Below are 23,246 nucleotides of genomic sequence, written 5' to 3' on the forward strand. Positions count from 1 at the left end.
ACAAAGAAATGTTTAAGCAAGGAAAGTTTATTTATATAGCACGTTTCATACACAATGGTAATTCAAAGTGCTTTACATAAAAGAAATAAAAATAATCACAAGAAATAAGAATAATTAAAACAGTTTAGAATAAAAAATGAAATAAAATACAGTAAAAACAGTGAAACGTATTGTTTTAACAGTGAAACGTTTACAGTGATATGTAAATGAATAAGATATGGTTATTTGGTAACACTTTATTTTACAGTGTCCTTATTCCATGTTACATATTACTGTAGTAGCCTGTAGCCTACAAAATTATGCACAATTACATGCAACTAACCCTAACCAAAACCTATTCCTAACCCTGACCCTTTAGTACAGTAAGTACATGTTGTAAATTAATATTACTAAGAAATTACACTGTAACACACACATTAAAATAAAGAGTGACACTTTATTTTAAGGTATCATTGTTACAGTGTAAGTACTGAGTAATATTGATTAAATACATTAGGGAATAGGATTAGGATTTGGTTGGGGGTTAGTTGCATGTAAGTATGCATAATTTACTGTTATTAAATACATATATGTTACAAAAATACTGTAAAATATAAAGTTTGACCTTATATTTTAAGTTTCCCTTGTTACGGTGTATTGAATAAGTACTGAATAAAGTAATAAGTAATATGTACATATACGCACGATTTAATTATGGACAGGGTTTGGTTTAGTGTTAGCTGTAACATAAGATGTGTAACAGACATTGTAAAATAAAGCGTTACTGTAATATTTGCAACTTTCGATACAAATTGCTACGATGATAATATAACTTGTAATAAAACAATACAAAATGCAATATAAAAAAATACTTAGAAGAATTTCCACGAGTGGCATTTAAACGTTTGTCATATCTAAAATTTTCAGACCAAAACACAAATATAAGCCTGCATAATAATTAAATTGCAGATTTCTATCCATTCCAACTAAGACAAGTGTCTTCTTCATCCTCTCACCTGTGAGTGTGTCTTCACTTGAGTACGCCATGCAGGATCCAATGTGCTGGATCTTAAATTTCTATTAGATTTGAATCACTTGCTATTAAACTACAGATAGTTCTCTTTACCTCCAGGCCTTTTATCCACTTGTCTCTCAGTCTTTTTCACTCTCGGTTTACTATGCCTTTTTCCCTGCCCCCTTTTCTCTGTAATCCTGCATTGCATTAGTTATGCTCTAATCCTTTAATGTCTTTCCACTTCATCACGATTCACTCGCCCTATAAATAACCCCACAGGAGAGCCAGTCGATGGTGCAGTGGCATACAGTAACCACTAGGTGGCGGATCAGTTGAAGACAGTGACATGACAAGGGTCAATTTTATCTTCATAAAGTACGTAATAAATCATCTATTGTCTTTCTTCCTCTAGAAGGCCAAATTGTTTTTGCAATTCTGATTTGTGAATTTCAATATGATAATGCTTATCAAAGAAAGTACATCAAGCACGAAGCTTTCAACTTTGTGGGCGGGTCTTGGGCTCTGTTGCTATTTAAAGGGACACCAGGCTGGAATCGCGTTTTTGAGAAACAGCGTCCCCTAGAGTCGCTGTGGAGTACTTGTTTTTAACGTTACTGTTGTAAATACCACTCACGCAGATTGACGTGTTACATAGTAGCGTTACAATAATACATTGTGTTTAATTTGTCTTTTAATGAGATCTAATATATGTTAGTGGTGAAAATTTTCACTTGATTAAATCAACCCGATCTCACGACCAAGTTGTACGAATTCGACGAATGATTCAAAAGTGGCTAATTCGTAACAATTCATACGACCTCACTCGTACGAATTAATACGATTTTGCTAAATCGTACATATTTTACGAATTGGCCAATTCGTATGAATTCGTACGAATGACCTACCCCTTACCCCGCCCCTAAACTTAACCATCACGTGGGTTTAGACAAATCGTACGAATTAGTACGAGTGAGGTCGTACGAATTAGACACTTTTTAATCATGCGTCGAATTCGTACGAATTGGTCGTGAGATAGTGTTGGATTAAATACATAGAGCCGACAATTATCCCCATTTCAGCGTAATATAGAGAGTCTCTCAGTGCCCGCAACAGATTGAAGCGCGTCCTTTTGAAGACAGAACACTGTATCCGGGCCACTGATCGCAGCGGCATGCACTTTGGTCACTGGATTTCAAAATCAACACATTTCAGATCGCCTCTTATTTAACAAACAAACATAATGAATGCTCTACTAGAGTTACCCGGAGATGTTTTATTTGTTTTTATTGGTACATCCGTGCCGCACGATGTTTCAATGGGGACACATAACACCCGCAAATTATGCCTATGCTCGTGTATGACTCCTCGCTCGGTCAGTCTGCCGTTTCCTTTTTCTCTGTTCCTCGGACAATGCTTTCCTAGCTTTCTACTTCTTATATGCCGACAATAGTGTGACAAACTCCATCCCTCTCTACCTTGTTCTTGGATGGGGGTGTGTAGGTATGTGTGCAGTGTCTTAAAGGAATATGTTACATCGCAAGAGCTGATATCACACAATACTTCCTGGCGCTGAGGAAGTTAAAAGCTGAAGTTAAAAGTGAGCAACACAGTCTCATGAAGATGCGTATCTATACCACGAGTGTCATTTCTCGTGGCATTTATACGCCAAAAGTGTTTTTTTCGTGTATATGGTACGCACTAAAAAACCCTGGGTTAGGTTTAGGGGGGAGGGGGGTGGGGAGTTCGTGCGTATTATACGCAAAAAAGTGCGTATCATATGTACGCGAAAATCGCGTGCCAAATACACGAAAAAACTGTTTTTGGCGTATAAATACCACGAGAAATGACATTCGTGCCATAGACACGAACTTTCATGAGATCGGGATGATTTTTCTGCTCACAGGCACCAGTGGGGGTCAAGACGGCCACCATTCAACCCCCAAATCCCTTTAAGAGCGTGATGAACGAGGTGCGCTTGTTCCCTGGCGCAATACTTTTATAACAGCGCATTTGCCAGGCGCGCTTCACAGTATGGCTCACAGCCGAGGAGATCGATGTTCTCGTCAGGGCCGTAAAAGAAAGAGAAGTGACATTGGGGATGGGACAAACCCACCCAAATTATCTTTGGTTAAACAGTCTATAATTTGGGTAAATGTGTAAGCTTTATGCCTATTTTCCCCATCTTCATGGACACAACAATGATTTCCCTCGTGTTTAAATAGTTTTCCTTATAATAATGTATCATTAGCAAAAAGTAAAATGCATCTGTGTAGATGAGAGAATCATCTACAGTGTATGCATGTTGTTCTCTGTATGGCCAAGCATGCGCGCTTAAAATAGCATCTATGTACGCGTAACGCGTCACTGACTTTAGACTCGTTTTAAAGCGCAACTTCATTAGTTTAGAGACATGCTTCTGTGGAGGGAAAAGTCCGCTTTGCGCGGGTGTAATATGGGAATGATACATGCATCAACAACAAAGTCAATTGCGCTGAATGAATAATAGCCTATAAAGAACCTTTGTGTCAAAAGGGTTCTTTCTTGTCATTATAGAACCTTTATAAAACCCTAGTGAACCCTTTTTTTCTAAGAGTGCAGGCTAGCAGATACCGTTGACTAGAAACTGGATGAAAATCTTTGAAAACTGTCTCCACTGATAAATAACATCCAGGCTAACTTGGAAATGAGGTCCGATGTCCAAAATCCTGAACAACCCCTTTATGTTTTTTTTTTTTTTGTTTGTTTTTTTTTTACAGTGCAATTCTGTATTAAATAGAACGGTTCCTACCTCAACCACCCTTCTGAGCAAATATCATTTAAATTTAGCCTGTTATTTAATCAAGTTGGATTACCTACACTTAACTGGTAGTCCACAAAGGCTCACAAAATGCAGAATCATATATGTTGTTATAATGTTGTCCTTGTGTGCAGCTTGTTTTAACATTTAATCAGCTCAGAGACAGGAGATTAAAATACATATTTATATAATGTTAATTCATGTGTGTTGTCCCGGATATATAAACAAAAACACAGTTTATATTTCATTTTTTTTTATTATGCATTTGAATCAAAATTGCCAAAACAATTTAACATATTAAACATTTAAAACATTACAAAAATGTATGAATATGGTGCATAAACTGCACAATTTCTTGACGCTGACTGGTTCCAGGTCCTGGTCCTTGACTTTGGTTGCCAAGCAGGGCATTTTGTGTGGAGATGAGCGAGCGGTCCACATCTGCATTATCCTGTTGAAGGAACACACATATCATGTCACACTGACCAGATTTAATGAGTGATTCTTATGAGTGAAATCTTAATACATGTTTCCTTTTACAATATCAATATGAGGCTTCTATAAACTGAATATGATTCTAGTCATGTATTAAATTATTAAAGTGTTTACATTTTTAAATCTGAAAAAAGAAGGGAACTTACCAATGCTCTCTTCCGGTTCATCTGGGACCTGGGAGGAATGCTGATCTGGTGCTGGTGTGAAGTCTTTATCCGATCCGTTTTCCTCGGTTTACGATCTTTCTTGACAATATCCACACAGATTTTACTTTTGGGAGCTGGCTGACACACACCTACATTGCCCTGTTGAAGAAACAAATATAATCATGTTAGGCAGGTTTAATGAGTGCTGCTTGTTGGACTAAATCTAAACATTTCTTTCTAAAGTTTTAAAATAATATGGATTTGAATAGAGAACCTAGTAAACATTGAAGCATATTTGAAGTCAATGTTCTTTTTTTTTGTTTTTTTCTTATAAATCTGAAAATAAGTAAAATCAAGAGATGGAAGGGACTTACTGATGCTCCCTTTGGGATATTCTGCTCCCTCTGCTTCTGCCACGGCTGTTTAGGGATCCTGAGGCTTTCTCCCAGTTTGGGGGAAACTGAAGGCACAAGTGATCCCTGTGAGGTCCCCGAATTCACAAGCGCACCTTTTGGGATCCTTGGGGCCAAGGGCAGAGGTGGTTTTGGTGGAGACCCAGTGGGCACAGGGGCTTGCTGTGAGGATTCAGCCGCTGGTGCTTTCTGTACCCTTTTCTGCATCCACTTACTCTGCTGTGGATGCTGTCGCTCCGGCTGAGGCTCAGAGACATTATGATTTCTCCAATCCTGGGACTTCAGCACAGTTGATCCTGGAGAAAACCAAGTGGGCACAGGAGCATGCTGCGGGGACTCAACAGCCGCTGGCCCTTCCTGTGGATGCTGCCGCTCCGGCTTGAGCGTCTCAGAGACATGACGATTCCGCCAATCCTGGGACTTCCGCACAGTTGATCCTGGAGAAAACCAAGTGGGCACAGGAGCATGCTGCGGGGACTCAACAGCCGCTGGTCCTTCCTGTGGATGCTGCCGCTCCGGCTTGACAGTCTCAGACAAATGACGATTCCGCCAATCCTGGGACTTTGGCACTGGCGATCCTAATGGAGTCCTGGTGGGCACAGGAGCTTCTGCTTCTTCTACCTAGTCAAGTCAAGACACATTTATTTATATAGCGCTTTAAACAAAACAGATTGTACCAAAGCAGCTTCACAGTGATAACATGAAAATAATACAACACAGATCAATTATATTGTTGAATATTAAACGCACCTCCAGTGGTCCACACCAGGTGAAGTCCCCAAACTCGGGCAACTCAGAGATGGGTATTTCAACCTCCACAATAGCCCACCACTCTCCTGCTGCAAGGGCCCTGGAGAGCTCCTCTGAGTCTTCCTGACATAAGGGCTGCTCTCTTGACATACTCATGATGATATCTGAAGAAGTGAACAATACTGAAATTGGACAATCTCTAGAATACTGTGAAAGACAGAGAAATGGAAGAGATGAGGTCAGTATTTGCTTTCTACCATGCACAGTTAAAAATGTCACTGAGCGTTTGCTGTTTAATTGTAACAATGAGCACTCAAACACACCAAACCAAGAATTACTAAAAACACACACACTGATTTTCCACTTTGGCCTAGTATGTAAAATTTCTATCATGCCTGGTAGTCAAGGCACATCTTATTTACTGTATGAATAGAAGATGATGACAGCAATAAAGACTCCAATTAACAAACCAATGAGAATAAATTTTCAAATAATTTGTCTGTCCAAAATGGCCATTAAAGGCATAAGGAGTCTAAATAAGAGCAAGAGAAATTGAAATCTCAAAGCAAGAGAAATTGAAAAGCTGCGGAGTTCCTCGCAAAGATATGATAATGACTACGGAGCTCTTCATATACGCATATTTTTAAATGGTAATTTGTTAATTTCATCTGATTGAAAGAATAACGTGTCATTATAATTATCAAGAATATATGAGGTTATCATCTGTGTATGGGAGAATATCAACAAATGCTAACGTTATATTAAAAACATCAAACCGAATTTTCATATTAAATTTGTGCACACAAATTACCACTGTATATCATTCATTTATGCTCACATTCTATTGTTAAAGTAGATTATATTCTGAGTAATGCAATTATGTAATAAAATTCAAATATTCAACCCCTGAATAAAAAGCCGTCTACTCACCATCACTCGCCGACTCGCTACAAATCGCCAGATAACTTTGCACTCACTTTCTCAGCGAACGCTCTATGATGTCACAGTAGCGCGAGGCGCTCAAGAATCTCAAGAATCTCTGGAATGTGTGACGTTGAGTTACATTAAAACTGAATATTCAATACAAATATAAAGAGTGACCAAGTAGCCTATGTTTAATATATGATTGTTGTTCATAAACATATCTGTTTAATTAACGTTAGTAGCCTACTGACATTTTCTGTATGTCATTTTTTTAAGGTGCTTTGCTAAATAATTCTAACAGCTTCTTATTCTTAAGTATTTTCAAATAAATGCTATCTTAATGTTTGTTGCAAATATTTTGGGTTGAATAAAAAGCATTGCTTTAAATGAATACAATATATTATTGTAGCCGGAGAAGGATGTGTGTGTGATTGGTTATACGTGCAAATTTGCGTATAGGTTACATTTGAAGAGGGATTTCTCGGGAATAGCGGGAGGCCGAGAGCGCGCGCGAACAGTTTACTGTTGGTAATTTGTTGTGTACAGCGTCGGCCCTCGCCGCATCCAATGTAGACAGACAGCATAGCTTTCTTTTGAGGGTTTCCGTAGAAAACGCGTTTGAGGGTTTCCGTAGAAACGGGCCTGGCAGCTCGCGCCATCGGTGAAAGTTACCTGATTGTGCCAAAAGAAGAGCAAAGGGGACACAGTCAAAGGTAAAGTGAGGTAATATTACAAATAAACAGTTTATCTGCAGTAAGATACTATGTTTAATGGCAGTTATTTATTTTTACCTTAAACTTTATGCAGTTGTTCTGTAGACCCCCACACAGTGCGATTTGTACCAATCATGTCAGGTTTTTTTTTTTTTGGACGCATTACCAAAATTATTGCCTAAATATTTATATAGGCTACAGGTTTATTAGCAACGTTTTATGTAGAATTCACATTAAAGAAGCATTTCGCAGGTTCATTCATGGTGAAAATATGAAACGCCATAGTTTAGTGGAAGATTGCTGCCATCGCCCATCAGTCTGAGGATTTGAGGCTACATAAACCATTGGCTCATTATAAACAAAATGCAAGATGTAAACACTGGTCCAGAAGCACTTCCTGTTTCTGTTTTGTTAACGCTATATAAAAGCTGGGATAAAATACAACCAACAGAACATCTAAAACTGAGTCAAAAAGATGTTTAAGATGTTTTCTTTACATGTGAAATAAAGACAACAGTTACAAACTGAAACAGGAAGTGCTTCTGGACCAGTGTTGTTTACATCTTGCAAAATGGTCTATAGCCGAATCGACGGAGTGACTGTGATTTTCCTGCTAGCGTTCTCTCTCTAATGAACTGTCTGTCATAGTCAGAGGGCCCTATTTTAAAGGAGTAGTTCACAAAAAAAAAAAACTTTTGCTGATAATTTACTCACCCCCATGTCATCCTAGATATCCATGTCATTCTTTCTTCAGTCAAAAAGAAATTAAGGTTTTTGATGAAAACTTTTCAGGATTTTTCTCCATAATGGACTTCAATGGGAACCAAACAGTTCAAGTTCTAAAAGAGAGTTTCAGTGCAGCTTCAAAGGGCTTTAAACGACACAAGATGATGAATAAGGGTCTTATCAAGCGAAATGAAAAAAAAATAAGTTTAGCTGACGTGCGTCTGTGGGTGACCTGAAATATTTCAGTTGGTATGCAATGAATCTAAAATATATGAAAGTTTCATTTTTATCATTACATTATGGAAAATATGAACTTTATCCCAATATGCCAATTTTTTGAGAAGGACCTGAATGCATACATTTAGCCCATATGAAATTTGTGTGTGTGTGTGTGTGTGTGAATGGGCATTTTAGTAAGTGAAGTGTGTGTGAATCTCATGTAACTTAGCCAATGTGTTTCCTCACAGGATACATCAATGCCTAGTGCCCAGAATAAAAAAAATACACAAACACTCATACTTACAGTACACACACTCACAGCATCTCGTGCCACTGATTGGCAATCAACAACAGGATGTGCCTGTTAAAGATCGGAGAACGTTTGAAATGATATACACTTGTGATTCATATGAGAATAAACACCCTTTACCTTTCCCTATCCACACAAACTGACGTACACAGACATAAATCATGACGTGCTCGAACAACAGCTCCTCTACTCTTAATCAAGTGTTACACAAATCCTGCATCCACACCTGCCATTTACATCCTGTTGACAAGCTCCTTCCTAAAAAGCAATTGTGTCTTGGTCAGAGAGTCAAGATGATAAAGGTGAATCGGATTAAAAGTCACAAACATCTGTTAATTGTTACCGGGACCTACTTCAAATATTCTAAAATGAAATATCAGGCATCTTATGTTTTTCTCATATATTTTTATGAGATTAATTCTAAAGTCAGTGACTTCGCAATAAATAAATAATAAACATGATTGTTCCTAAGGGATGTTAAAGATGTCTGTGTCATAGAATTCTGCTTGGTTTTTAATAAGTCTCATAGGAACCACCACAGCTATAATTATGCCTGGTCGATGGTTAATGTCTGGCCTGACTAACTGACACAGTCTATAGTTGCCTAAAATGGTGTTATGCAGATTGCCCTTTTTCAGGAGAGAACTTCTGAGAGTAAAGAACAAATCTTTTTTAGTGTCATTTGGTTCATTCAACAAACGAAAAGAACGAATTGACTCAGAAAACGATTTGTTCATTTTGATGAACGAACAGGAGAGTCATGAACACGCGTCACAGAACAGAGCAAGGCGAGCATTTGAGCTTATAAAACTTAAACTTTGTTTTTTATTTATTAAATGAGTGATCGTTTCGCTTGATAAGACCCTTATTCATTGTCTGGAATCGTTAAAAGCCCTTTGAACAGTTTGCACTGAAACTTTCATTTGGACCTTGAACCGTTTGGTTCCCACTGATTATAGTATATGGAGAAAAATGCTGGAATGTTTTCATCAAAAACCTTAATTTCTTTTTCACAGAAGAAAAAAAGACATGGACATCTTGGATGACATGGGGGTGAGTAAATTATCAGCAATTTTTTTTTTTAAAGTGAACTACTGAGAAAATCAACAGATTCAGCAGATATGCTTGATGTTAAAGCCAGCATAAAGAGCACATTGGTGTTCTCTTTCAAGCATCACATCTTAATACACACTTATCTAGCTTCAATGGCACGAGAGATCAATATATCAAAGAAAATACAGAAATGATCAGACAGTGCTACATTTTTTTAGGGAGTAACATACCTTTAAAAGTAACTTCCCCCAACTTCAACTGATTTTAGTTACAGTAGCAGCCAAGGCAACATTTCTTATTTTCAATTTTTTTTAAATGTAAGTTTTTCATCTAATACTTTTGTTTTATTTCATTTTAATTTAAATGACTAAAACTGATTTTACTAGTTTTAGTTTTAGTAAAGAATAACCCCTTTAGGGTTTTTTGTAACCAGGAAAAAGGTTCCGGGTTCATTCATTATCATTTGTTTGGTCCTTTCTGGATTAAATATTTCATATTATTGACAAACATCAAGACCCTAAAATGTACTGTATTTATGAATGCATGTGAATGATCACAAAATTCAAGTTATAGAAAATGTATATATTTATATCATTTTATGCGAAGAGTGCCATTTCAGTTTCTCCAAAAAGAAACATGATTAAAAAGTTACTACAACAGTTTAATTACAACTACAAAATGTTGCAGAATAATGTAATATATGAATGAATAATAGCCTATAAAGAACCTTTGTGCCAAAAGGGTTCTTTCTTGTTATAAAAGAACCTGTTTTAGCATAAAAGGTTCTTTGGAGTTGAGTAAAGAACCCTGTGCTTCATATTTAGAAAACATTTCTTTAACATGATTATAATTAGATGAGATAGAGTTCTTACATTTCTTGGCTTTCTATTTATCTAAAACTATACCATGGTATGAATTATCAAACAGCATTGGAGTTTGTTTTAACCACAAACTACTACATTTACTTGTAGGTTGCAAAACTGAATGAGAGACAGAGCACATTTGGCTCTGATCATTAAAAAACACAATCATTAAAATTCCATAACTTGTTGTATATAAATGTTACGAAGAAAACAGCAGGAAAAGTAAATATGAACTAAAGTAATTACGTAAACTGAGTCAGGTGAATTATGGCTATCTGCCTTTTATTTAACAGTTAATCACTATATGATACATGTTTGTATATGAGATACATAAACATTTGTAACATTAGTATGTTGCACTTGGTTAAAAAAAAAAAACCTTATCCCAGCAGCTACCCCGACTGGGAAAACAACTCCAGATGTCCAAAGCAGGAAAAGTGCACAATAGAGTCTATAGGGAAACGGCGAACAAGCAAGCGTCAAGAAAAGAGGATGAGAATAGGGGAAAGGCTTGAGAATGAACAGTCATCTCCTTTATATAGCTCAATTCAAATGACGCTTTTCAAAAATCCTGAAAGTTCCTGACTATCTGAAAAGATTTTATTAGGAGACTGTTGAGAGTGCAACCTCCTGTCAGAAAAAAAAAAAGAGAAAAAATCTCGCTTGGAAACACCGATGAGAGTTTTGAGAGAACAGGAGAGGATCTGAAGTGCCAAGGGCATGAAGAAAAAAAAAAAAAAAACAAGAAAGACGAATGGAAATGGAAAAAAGAGTGACTCAAGTTATAGGGAACAAAACGACAGGAAAAGTGGAGCGATAAAGGAAAGCTGTGTGAGAGGAGGGGCTATTTTAAGAGATGGCTTTCCGGCAGGTGAGAGAGATGGAAAAAAAACAAAACTTTCAGGAACAAACAGCAGTCGAGATGTAAAGAGGTGGTGAGTCATAAGAGGAAGGCACTGTAGAAAGTATGACCATGTCAGGGTTAGACAAAGAAACATATCATACATTATCATTACCAGTTTTAAAATAGATGGAGACTTGTCTGTAAGAAGAAATTTACACATATGTAATAATCCACTACAATTAGCAGTGAGGACACACCCTCTTGTGTAGCCCCGCCCCCTCCCACTGTCATATAAAGACAGAGGAAACTCTAGAATGACATGCTTTTCTCATAGTCAAAGACCAAGTGGATCATATTCCGTTTCCTTCAGCAGTGTGACACTGTTTCTAAGGATTGATGGTCAGGACAAAAAGTCTTCTCAAGTGTCTCCATCCCATGCAAGGTGAGTTCCCAAAGAGATCAACAAAACGTTAATTACATAGTTGCATTTAATTGAGAACAGAGTGACGAGGCATATTATTTGCTTTTATAACAGTAAATTATGCTTAATTACATACAACTAATTGAGTAATTTGCATCCCTAAAGGTCATACCATTATGGAAGTGGCTGTTTTGCTGTTGCTGACCATACCGATGAACACAGCCACACAAGTGAGACAGACACGGAGGTGTGTGCATAACCCAGCTCGGAAAACTTTTTAGTGTTGACTTTCCTAATGGGGTCCAAAATATGGAAAAGGATTTATTCCCATCCTCGTTGGGACATTTTGACCACATACATATATGCTACGTAATCTCACGCAGTGTTTTCAAATGTATTAAACAGGACACAGACAGAAAGCCTGTCACTAGTGAAGAGCATACAGAGGTCAAGGGACGTGACCTTGGTCGGCAGTGACAGAGAGACCGCATCAATGGAGACCAAAGCGACCGGACAACCCGATCCAGACGCAGCCTCTTCTCTGATTCTACAAACCATCCTTCAAAACGCCAGAGAGTAAGTGAACCACTGTCCAAAACTAAACATTTAGCAAACAATACTTCAAACGGCTAAAAAGTCTCTTATGTTCACTAGGGCTGCATTTATTTGATTAAAGAAATCAGTAAAACAGTAATTTTGTGAAATATTTTTATTTTATTTTATCATATTTTAAATGTATTTTATTCCAAATATTTTAGAATTCTTTGATCATGATGAATAGAAAAGTTACATTGTGAATAAATATTATATGGAAGAATAACATACTTTTTTGTTTTCCTTCTCTGCTGCTTGGGGTTAAAGTTAATAACAAATATTGACAAAAAAAGTGTGTCTCATATCAAATATCAGCTATATCAAGGTTTCATTCATTAATAATGTATTAACTATTACATGAACTAACAATGAGGGATTTGGTACAGTATTTATTACCCTTTGTTAATGTTAGTTAATAAAAATCATTGTTTGTTCACAGTGCATCAACTAATGTTAACAAATAATAATGCATTAGTAAATATCTTAAATCATAGATCAGTATAAATGCAGATGGACTGACTTTTTTTTCTTCTCTCTGTCAGAAAGCGAGCAGCTCAGAGAGGCTGTCAGCTCGGGACATGTCAGGTACACAACCTGGCCAACAAGTTATACCGAATGGGTCAGAGCAACGGAAAAGACGAATCCAAAAAGTCCAACGACCCAACAGGATATGGACGCTGAGACTAAACATCCCAGACGAGCTTCTCTCATTCATCAGAGGACAGAATGTGTTTGACTGGTACTGCTCAGGATATTGCTGATATGAAAAAGAGTTCAAATAAGAGAACTATTCTATATTATATTAACTAATTTACTAAGATATTGCATGTCTTTGATAGACTTTGTTTAGGCTGCTCTTATTATATAAAAGTTGTATGTATATTCTATTTAAAAATTGTATATAAAGGTGACAAAAGTATAATGAATAAAAAATTTAACGTCTTTTTGTTTTATAGTTTGTGTTGTCCAACATGACATATTGACATTTCTCTTGTGAATATGAAGGGTAGAACGGGGCTTTTAACTGAAGGAAAATAGGTCAAATATTTCGAGTATCAAAATAAAAATATATCTAAAAAAAAAAAGACATTTATTTTTAGATTGTCATATATTTTGGCACTCAAAATTGGCATAATTGAATAAACAATAATACAATTATTCAAAAATACCATATTTGTATTGTAATTACATTTATTTGTTAATCTTATTATTAAAAATAGGTGATGAGGGGCATCTTTTACCTTACATTTAGAGTAAAATGTCTTTCAACATTGAGGAAAGTGAATTTAATGTAACCTGCTTAATTATAATTTAATATTTAATTTGCAATATGTATATGCAAATATGGCATTATGTAGGCTATATATATATATATATGCATGTCAAATGGCATTTCAGATCCATTGTAGCCTACATCAGGTAAATTAGGACACTTTTTTGGCACTGAGATAATTCAAATTATCTAAATGTTCCAATTATCTTAAATTTACCTTAACATAGCCACAACTATAACCTGGCATGTTGCTGATGACGGTCATTTATTGAACAGTCTACCAAGACAAATCCGTTGTGTTGCACCAATAAACAGGAGTTTGATTCAAGCTTAAATGGGCATTATTATCTTGTCTCAGGTAGCCTAGCCTACTGTCTCGTTTTTCACACACACACACACACACACACACACAAACACAAACAGGCGCACACATCTTTGTGAGGACTCTCCATAGGCATAATAGGGTTTTTTTTATACTGTACTACAAACTGTATATTCTATCCCCTTACCCTGCCCCTATCCCTAAACCTACCCCTCACAGGAAACATTCTGCATTTTTACATTTTCAAAAAAAAAAAAAAAAAAACTTTAGCCTACTTAGTATGATTTATACACTGTTTTCCTCATGGGGACCGCTGGCTTGACCCCACATTGTAGGTGATTTTCATGTTTTACTATACTTGTGGGGACATTTGGTCCACACAATGTAAATATAAACAGAAACACACACACACACACACACACACACTTCCAATCCCACCATCTTCTCAGTAGCCACACCCTGCGCGAGCGCTGGTTACACCTGTTTTCTCAGGTAAACCGACAGTCTCTCGCGATCCCGGACTTCGTCTCACCGCATGGACGTTACGCGCTGCTGGAGAGGGCTTTGAAGTGAAACTTCCTACAAACTAAGAACGACTTTATAAAGTCAATAAAAATACCAAGATGAATGAAAAGGACATTGAACAAGGCGGAGTCGCCGTGATGCCGAAAACAGATCTGGTACGTCCGTCAGGAAGTTGATTACAGACAGCGCCTGAGGCGGCTAAGTTACAACAAAAGCGCTTTTTTGCATTTGATTTTGTATACAGTGATTTTGTTCGTTACAAAAACGCTTTAGCTGTTTGCTTGTCATATTATGTTCTCAAAGATTCAGTATTTTAAAGCATTCAGTATCGCTAAGATTCAGTGTTGGCTGTGACTGTGAGCAGCAGGACTTCAGGGAGTTCCTCAAAAAAACAACATACCACGGGTTAAAACCAACAAGACTGTGCACGTGTATGTGTCATGTACGTCTTTTGACGTATTGTCTCACTTTACGAACTTACTGTGTAATTGTATTTTTTTTTTGTGTGGTATTTTATGGAAGTTAGTCTGATTTACAGTTACCCTGTAACTGTTAGCAACCTGAGGTTAATCTAAATGACCAGTATATCAAACATTTGCATTTCAATCAAAGTGCATTCAAATTCATCTACGGTTTTATGCAAGTTCCTCTGGAGAACTGTTTAGAAATAGTTCATTGTACTGTTAATGAATACAGTTTGTGCTTTTGTGTTTTTAGTGTAATGGGGAAACTGTATCGGGGATGTAATCAACTGAAATCATGTAGTGGGGAAACTAAACACAAAACCCAGTCCATATGATCTAAATAGGTGATGAGCACCTTAATGGCTAAACTGGTCTGTCTTGCTTTCCCGATGAATGGGATGGGTGGGGATCTAATGATGAAATTGTAAGATGAGTTAAAGTGAGCTGTTTACCCTAGCTTTGTGATTTTCTCATTCTGACCTTCCTTGCGCAAAACCACTTGATAAGATAAAGTGTTACAAGCTTTGAAATTGCATTCAGTATATTTCCCTCAACATGATCCTCTTAATATTCTAGCTTGATCTTTGCTAACTTAGTGACATTGTCATCGGAAGTCCAAGACCACTGTTACACTACCTATCATGTTTTTAGTGCATTCATTAAAAAATATATATTTTATTGATTTTAGAGCTGGATTCCAGGTTTCTTTAAAAAGAGAGTGTGCACAACATTTGTGGAGGACTCTTTCAGGTAAGATGTCTGACTTGGTGAGTATTCAGAATGTCTCGTTAGATTCCTTCTGATCCGTCTGTTGTTTTGTAGCAATGGTGGTCTGTGTCAGTGTGGGTCCACGCGAGACACGCACCCCTCAGTGGCCCTGGGCGATAACTTCAGCACAGCCATGGTCAGTCACTGGGAAAGCACACAGCACTCCTCCGAACAGCCCACAGACGCCTATGGAGAGCTGGAGTTTGCTGGGGCCGGCAAGAGACACAGCTATGTGAGTACCTCTCCATTGTGGATGGGCTGTTTATGAGCTGTATGAGCTATACAGTTATAGATATCAGTGGATCTGGATCACATGAAAATGAGAGATTATAGAGAATAATACTCTTTGGTAAACAAGCAAACCAACTTTCCAACAGCGCCTGGCCGCAGACTTGCACTTGCACTCTCAGACGCTCCGTTCCCTGCGCTTCCTCTGATGTTCCTCACACATTTAGTGAAACCAACGTCAACACAGAGAGAACATACAAACTCCACACAGAAAGAATTGTCACACATAGTTGTAGATGCAGACGATGACGAAGAAGATTATGTCAAAAGTGTTTAATTGGTTGGGTGATGTCTCTGAGGTGTGGCTGGACAAGGCTGCTGTTATGTGAACACGGATCCATTCGTCCACGGCGGAAAGTTGATGCAACTTTCAAGGGTCCAGCTGGGGCATGACGAAGCAGAGATTTAAAAAAAAAAACGTTTCCATTTTAGGACATCAATGTCATGTTAACGTACCCTAAATTTGGTCTTCATATTACAAAATGATTTAATATCAATCAACCCCTGGGTCATAAAAATTGTTCCAAGTTGAGGAAATAACCACATTTAACAAATCAGTAGCTTGTTTCTGTTGCTTCTCACCACTGATTCCTGTTTTGATCTCACCCCCCCTTTTCTTTATCCCAGTTTTTGCGTCTCTCCAGCACTACTGATTCTTCCAGTGTCTTCAATATCATGAGGGAGCATTGGAAACTGCCGCAGCCCAACCTGGTGGTGTCAGTGGTTGGTGGTGAGAAAAAGTCAGAGGTCAAGACCTGGGTGCGAGACGTGCTGAGGCAGGGGCTGGTAAAAGCTGCACAGAGTACAGGTGTTGTCTTCTCTCCACACATAATATTATTCATATCTGTTTTCATGTTTTTCATACATTACCATGGTATACAAAGGTTTGCATTATGCTTCTTTCACAACTGTATGGAAGTGTGTTTCCGCCACTGAATAAAATAAATAAATCATTTTGACTTTTTATCTCACAATTGCCAGATATGAATTCAGAATTTTGAGAAATACAGTCGCAATTGTGAGATATAAAGTCACAATTCTGAGAAATAAAGTCGCAATAAAGTCGCAATTCTGAGAAATAAAGTCGCAATTGCGAGATATAAAGTCGCAATTCGGAGAAAAAAAAACAGAATTGCGACTTTGTTTTATCTCACTATTCTGACTTTTTTTCTCACAATTGTAAGTTAACATCTCGCAATTTTGACTTAATAACACATATTTGCAAGTTTATATCTCGAAATTCTGACATATTTTCTCAGAATTGTGAGATATAAACTCGCAATTGCGAGTTAGGCCAATTCTAAGGGGAAAAAAGAAGGATAACTTTTTTTCCCCTCAGAATAGTTTATCTCACAATTCTGACTTTACAACACGCAATTGCGACTTTATATCACGCAATTCTGACTTTATATCTTCCAATTCTGACTTTATAACACACAATTCTGACTTTATAACACGCAATTCTGACTATATCTTCCAATTCTGACTTTATAACACGCAATTCTGACTTTATAACACACAATTCTGACTTTATATCACGCGATTCTGACCTTATATCTCTCAATTCTGACGTTATATCTCTCTATTCTGACTTTATAACACGCAATTCTGACTTTATAACACGCAGTTATGACTTTATAACTCTCAATTCTGACCTTATAACACGCAAGTCTGACTTTATATCTCGCAATTCTGACTTTATATCTCGCAATTCTGACTTTATATCACGCGATTGCGACTTTATAACACGCAATTCTGACTTTATATCTCTCAATTCTGACTTTACATCTCTCAATTCTGACTTTATAACACGCAATTGCGACTTTATATCATGCAATTCTGACTTTATATCACGCGATTGCGACTTTATAACACGCAATTCTGACTTTATATCTCTCAATTCTGTTTTTATATCTCGCAATTCTAACTTTATAACACGCAATTGCGACTTTATATCATGCAATTCTGACTTTATATCTCGCAATTCCAAGAAATAAAGTCAGCATTGCGAGATGTAAACTCAGAATTGTGAGAAAAAAAGTCAGAATTGTGAGATAAAAAGTCACAATTACCTTTTTTATTTTTCATTCTGTGGCGGAATCAAGCTTTCATAGAACTGTGTTAAAGTTGTGTTATCGGAGTAGAAGTATTGATTTAATGCCAGAGTGAAATTATCAAAAGGTTTACCATACGACTCTTTGTTCGTTAATGTCATACCTGAAATGACTGACAAGCAACTGAAAATTGCACGACCACAGTGATTTGAGCGAACTTCAACTCTGCATTTTATTGTAAGCTGACGAGATGCAAGAAGTATGAATATGAATCATATATCCATGTCTAGAGTAACCGCAAGTCATTAAAGACCCAGTTACCCCGACATAAATTCCTGCAGGAATATTTATTTAATCAACCTGGTGTATGTCCGGAAAGTCGCCTAGCAAGTTCTTCTCTGTGTGTATATAGTAAAAAAATAATGATAATAAAAAATATTTAATTGAAATATAATAATTAATATAAATAACAAAATATTACATAATTCATATTTTTATAATGTTTGGATCTGTGACAGGTAAAAGAAAATATTTACATAATTTATAAAAAACAATAAAATCTAACAATAATTCATAAGAATTATGACTAGTAAAATCACAAATTAAATAAAAAAAGTCGATTTTCTACGGCTTACCTTATACATTACATATAGGTGCGTGGATCATATCCGGAGGTTTGATGGAAGGCCTCGGCAGGTGTGTAGGAAAAGCTGTGAAAGATCATGCCACTGCAACGTCTTCTGTCACTCTCAGTAAAGTGGTACTTGTAGGCATCGCTCCCTGGGGCCTGGTGAAGAATCGGGAACAGCTCGTCAACCCTGAGGTAACGCAGAATCATTGACACCCTAACAAAAAATGAACAAAGAAACCTGTGAAGAAAAATGTGCATTAATCCTTTTGATTATCTTTTTAATTTTGATGTGGGGGAAATCTCATTATGAAATGTTTTCCCCAATGCACATTAGCCACAATTATTGGCACCCTTTTATTCAGTAGCTAATTTTTGCAACCTTGTGAGGTTGAAGAACACCTGACTAGATCAGTGACCCAATGTTTGTATTGGTTTTGATGATTGTTTTGAGTCATTGTCTTCATGTAAGATCCAACCATGGCACGGTGTATAAGTTTTTTATATGTTGGTATTTAATTGAATGTCATGTATCTCAAAAAGATGCCCATATCCTCCAGAAGTAAAATAGGCCCACAGCAGAATATTTATTATTTAATTGTACACATGGGGTACTATTTTATGCATATGGGCACCAAACCCATCTGGTGGGTTTGCTGCCAAAAAGCTCTTTTTGTTCCAGTTGTGTCTGGAAAGTGAATATACTGGAGTTTGTTTTTGGATGAGAGCATAGGATTTTTCCTTTCTCAAAAAACTTGTGATGTAGGTGGTGTTTTTTGTTGTTGTTGTTGTTGTTTTAAGGCTTTCTGACCCCAATAAACTCAACTAATTTCTGCAATTTTGCAGCTGTGATCCTTAGAGAGTTTTTGGCCACCCAAACTATCCTCCTTACTTGTATTAAGACAGTGTAGACAGACATGTGTTCTCTTCCAGACAGATTCATGACATCTCCTGTTTTGGAAATTAATTTTTGCCCTGATGTAAACGAGAATTTTCAATCCTTTAGCCATTTTATTACAGCCACATTTTTAATTTTGTGAAGCTCAACAATCTTTTGCTGCACATCAGAACTACATTTCAGTCGTGCCAAATCGCGGAAAAGTTTTAGCATGTTATTGAATATGGCATTTGGTCTTGGGGGACTGCTGCAGAGAAAGTATGGACTTGCTACTGCTAATAGATACACAGACATGCTACTGTGTAAGATATGCTACTGCATAAATAGACAAACATAAGTCCTGCAGCAGATCTAGGCAGGTGGAGCTGGGGGAGGTGGAGGGTTTCAGAGGAACTCTGATTGGGTGATGCAGGACTAGTTACAACAAACACTGAACCAGACTATTTAAATGTTGAGCAACCAATCTCATTGGCTGCAGGGGATCAGCAGAGGCCAATCACCTTCTGCCAATGTGGCAATAGTGTGATTGCATGTAAAGGACCTATCAGCCTGTGCCCTCTAGAGTTTAATAACTGAACTAGATAATCAATTTTTTATTTTTTTACCCAGTGTGGTGCATTGTCTATGGAATTTGACCTTTGTGTTACGTCATATTTATACTGTTCCTAGTCACCCTGGTGTGCTAAAGATGAAATTGTTAGGGGTACCAATAAGTCCACATGCTATGTACTGCATTAATAGACAGTATGGTGTATGCAATTTCCCAATTTGAAGAGAAACTGCCATTCGGCACTGCATTTGCATGTGGTCTTTCAGAACAACAGTGTCTCATTCTTTCTCTTAGGGAAGTTTCCCCGCAAAGTATTTAGTCAAAAACGGAGCACGGGACTCTTGCTATCTGGATAATAATTACAAGGCTTTCCTTCTGGTGGATGATGGGACCATAGGGCGTAAAGGTGGTGAGGTTGCCTTCAGAGCCCGTCTGGAGGATTACATTTCACGTCAGCGCACAGGTACAAAATAAAATGCTGCTTTTAGGCCATTTTACGTGCTTGAATGCAGGAATTAAAATTGATGTTCATGAGATGCTAATGTTTAATAAAATATTACTGATGTAGAGATTACATAATATAGTTTCATTGAACAGGAGTGCAACACAGTAACTAGCAAATACTTGGTTTGAACAAGGGAGGTTTAGATTTGTGGCCACCTAATGGCTATTTTGGGTGTTTTACAAGAGAAGACCAAACTTTTAGTTTAAAAGGCTACTAGGTGAACCATTCAGAAAGTGTTTGTATTGTGTATTGTATTGTTTGTATAGTGTTTGACTGTATACTTGAATGAATTTGCTAAAAAAATGCCATCTCATGTGCAGGCAGTGCAAGTATTGACATTCCTGTTCTGAATATGCTGATATCTGGAGAAGCTTCCATGCTGGAGGTGAGCAGATTCCGCGTTAATTACATGCAAAACGTCCTCAGTCCAATCCCTTAATTCTCTCTTACAATGTTTCTTCATTTCAGGCATTAGATATCTCTCTGAAGAATTCAATGCCCTGGTTGGTCCTGGCTGGTTCAGGGGGGCTTGCCAATCTTGTGTGTGACATCGTGGAGAACGTGCAATCTGCTCCGATGCCCTCAACCGGAGGAGCAGAGAAGGAGGAAGGGACTCCCAGCATGGAGCTTAGAGAACGATTGGCGGAGAAAGTAAAGATATACTTTCCTTCAGAGCAGGAGATGGACAAACATGTTGACAGGGTAAATGTTACACTCTTTATTCGATCATATAACATCAAAATACTAAAACTGAATTGTTTTTTTAGTGCTGTTTTTTCTTCTTGTTGCTTGGCTGGTACCTGAAAGGTTTTCAGCATCTACCAAAACAAAGACCTCATCTGCATTTATAACGTGGAACAGGAGGGAGCGGATGATTTTGACACTGTGATGCTTAAAGTCCTTGTTCAAGGTAAACTTTAAACTGTTTATTACAGTGTTTCTACATCTCTTCAACTTGGAATCCCTTCGGTCTACAGTGGACCTATTTATTAAATCTTTTTCTGTGTATAATTTTTGCTCTCTCTTTGTGTGTGTGTGTGTGTGTGTGTGTGTTAGCGAGTAAAAAACATGCTACGGGCAATTCTAATCCCTATACTGATGAGTTGAAACTTGCTGTAACATGGAACAGAGTGGACATTGCCAAGAGTGAACTCTTCAATGGAAACATCGACTGGAAGGTAGAGGATTGTGGGAAATATACTGTAAATCAGCTTTTAAACTGTGGCCTTTTGTCGAGTGTTGCTGTGCTTTCAACAGTAGAGTCAATACAAGCAAAAGTTACAGTAAATACATGTTTAGCACAGCTGTTTTCAACAGTCATTATAATATGAAGTGTTTTCTTGAGCAGCAAATCATCGTATTAGAATGATTTCGGGTGGATCATGTGACACTGAAGACTGCAGTAATGATGCTGAAAATTCAGCTTTGTCATCACAGGAATAAATTACATTTGAAAATATATTCAAATTGAAAACAGTTATTTTAAAGGGGTCCACAATGAAATTGCGAATTGAAAATTCGGCCAATTGAAACGTAAATTTAGCAAAAACACCCATTTATCGCAAAAAAGGCAAAGTAATATTTTGCAAAACTGCCATGGAAACAGTTTTTGCGCATTTACAGGTCACATGGCGTAGATGGCGCGGACAGAAGACGAGACACTTCTTTATTAAACTCATAAAAAGACAAAATAAATATAGTAATACTGGATTCTAAACCTCCCAAGATTTTGGACAATCAAGAGCTTGAAGCAGATGTAAGGGAGAAACACCTCGTATGTGCCCCTCACAAGTATAAGGGGCTTTCCTTACCATTAATGCTTGGATAACAGACCAACAGCTCCTTCGATTGAAAATAATGGCTAGTGCGATGGCTGGGATAAACCTACCAACGTCCGTTGCCATGATTATTGGAATGGAAAAATTGACGTTTTAGTCCCATAACATCGGTTGATGGAAACACTGCAATTTCGCAATCGTTTTTTATCGACATTTTTATCGACATTTACTAAACTAATATAGTTTGCTATATTCTATTTAAAATGTAGGCTAATTTTACATAATTACGTTTTGCTTTCGCTAAATGTCCCTTTGCGCCACCTGGTGGTCAATTTGCGAACGACTTTGAAATACGACTGGTTTATTTTTGCCGTGGCGATTTACCGCGGCGGTAAGTGTCATTCTGGTTGTCCACCTACTGTAGAAAAAAATCGCAAAAGTTTTGCGCAAATCTGTAATGGAAATGCGGCAGTCTATATCAACACTTGTGTTGTCAAGAGGGTGAGCGGAACAAACAGCTTTGCCTTTTGAGGCAACAACTTATAATTGGAACTGTTAATAGAAAACGCAAGATTAATTAGACATACTTAAATGTTGTTATTCACAAACAACAGATTGTCCTGACAAAGTAGAAATTGCTCCATTTGAGGAGAATCTTTTGTGCGAAGCCTGCATTGTACTCTGGATCCTGTTCTCTGAAACATGTGCTGCGCACAACTTTAACCACTTTAAGTTTGTCAGCATTAGATATAATAATGAGTTTTGTTAAAGGGTTAGTTCACCCAAAAATGAAAATTCCGTCAGTATTTACTCACCCTCATGTTGACCTTCGTTCGTCTTTGGAACACAAATTAAGATATTTAAGATATTAAGATCGCTCCTGCATACAGTCCATAGGCTTCTGGAGGGAATGACTCTTGCTGGCATCGAA

The 23,246-nt window shown here is 37.3% G+C and overlaps 3 protein-coding genes across 3 annotated transcripts in view; 2 read left to right on the forward strand and 1 right to left on the reverse strand.

Annotated features, from left to right (window-relative positions):
- Positions 1-4,032: 4,032 nt before the first annotated feature.
- On the reverse strand, positions 4,033-6,524 carry LOC148971038 (uncharacterized). The gene is made up of 3 exons (XM_089122469.1): positions 5,596-6,524; positions 4,433-5,466; positions 4,033-4,242 (listed from the first exon to the last, which is right to left on the reverse strand). The coding sequence occupies exons 1-2, from the start codon at positions 5,986-5,988 to the stop codon at positions 4,678-4,680; spliced, it is 1,182 nt and encodes a 393-aa protein (XP_088978595.1). The 5' UTR covers positions 5,989-6,524; the 3' UTR covers positions 4,033-4,242; positions 4,433-4,677.
- A 4,393-nt stretch (positions 6,525-10,917) lies between these two features.
- LOC148971039 (uncharacterized) lies at positions 10,918-13,196 on the forward strand. Its single transcript, XM_089122470.1, has 4 exons — positions 10,918-11,689; positions 11,834-11,915; positions 12,074-12,244; positions 12,805-13,196. The coding sequence occupies exons 1-4, from the start codon at positions 11,644-11,646 to the stop codon at positions 12,941-12,943; spliced, it is 438 nt and encodes a 145-aa protein (XP_088978596.1). The 5' UTR covers positions 10,918-11,643; the 3' UTR covers positions 12,944-13,196.
- Positions 13,197-14,321: 1,125 nt separating this feature from the next.
- Positions 14,322-23,246, forward strand: part of LOC120470402 (transient receptor potential cation channel subfamily M member 4) — a 30,659-nt gene continuing 21,734 nt past the window's right edge. The window contains exons 1-10 of the mRNA XM_039659954.2: positions 14,322-14,537; positions 15,535-15,596; positions 15,669-15,846; positions 16,530-16,710; positions 18,610-18,779; positions 20,327-20,495; positions 20,858-20,922; positions 21,006-21,239; positions 21,345-21,447; positions 21,594-21,715. Of these exons, the coding sequence (XP_039515888.2) occupies positions 14,481-14,537; positions 15,535-15,596; positions 15,669-15,846; positions 16,530-16,710; positions 18,610-18,779; positions 20,327-20,495; positions 20,858-20,922; positions 21,006-21,239; positions 21,345-21,447; positions 21,594-21,715 (1,341 nt within the window). The 5' untranslated portion in view covers positions 14,322-14,480. The remainder of the gene's footprint in view (positions 14,538-15,534; positions 15,597-15,668; positions 15,847-16,529; positions 16,711-18,609; positions 18,780-20,326; positions 20,496-20,857; positions 20,923-21,005; positions 21,240-21,344; positions 21,448-21,593; positions 21,716-23,246) is intronic.

This window comes from Pimephales promelas, chromosome 17, assembly GCF_988280905.1.
Source record: "Pimephales promelas chromosome 17, fPimPro1.hap1.1, whole genome shotgun sequence".
Lineage (NCBI taxonomy): Eukaryota > Metazoa > Chordata > Actinopteri > Cypriniformes > Leuciscidae > Pimephales > Pimephales promelas.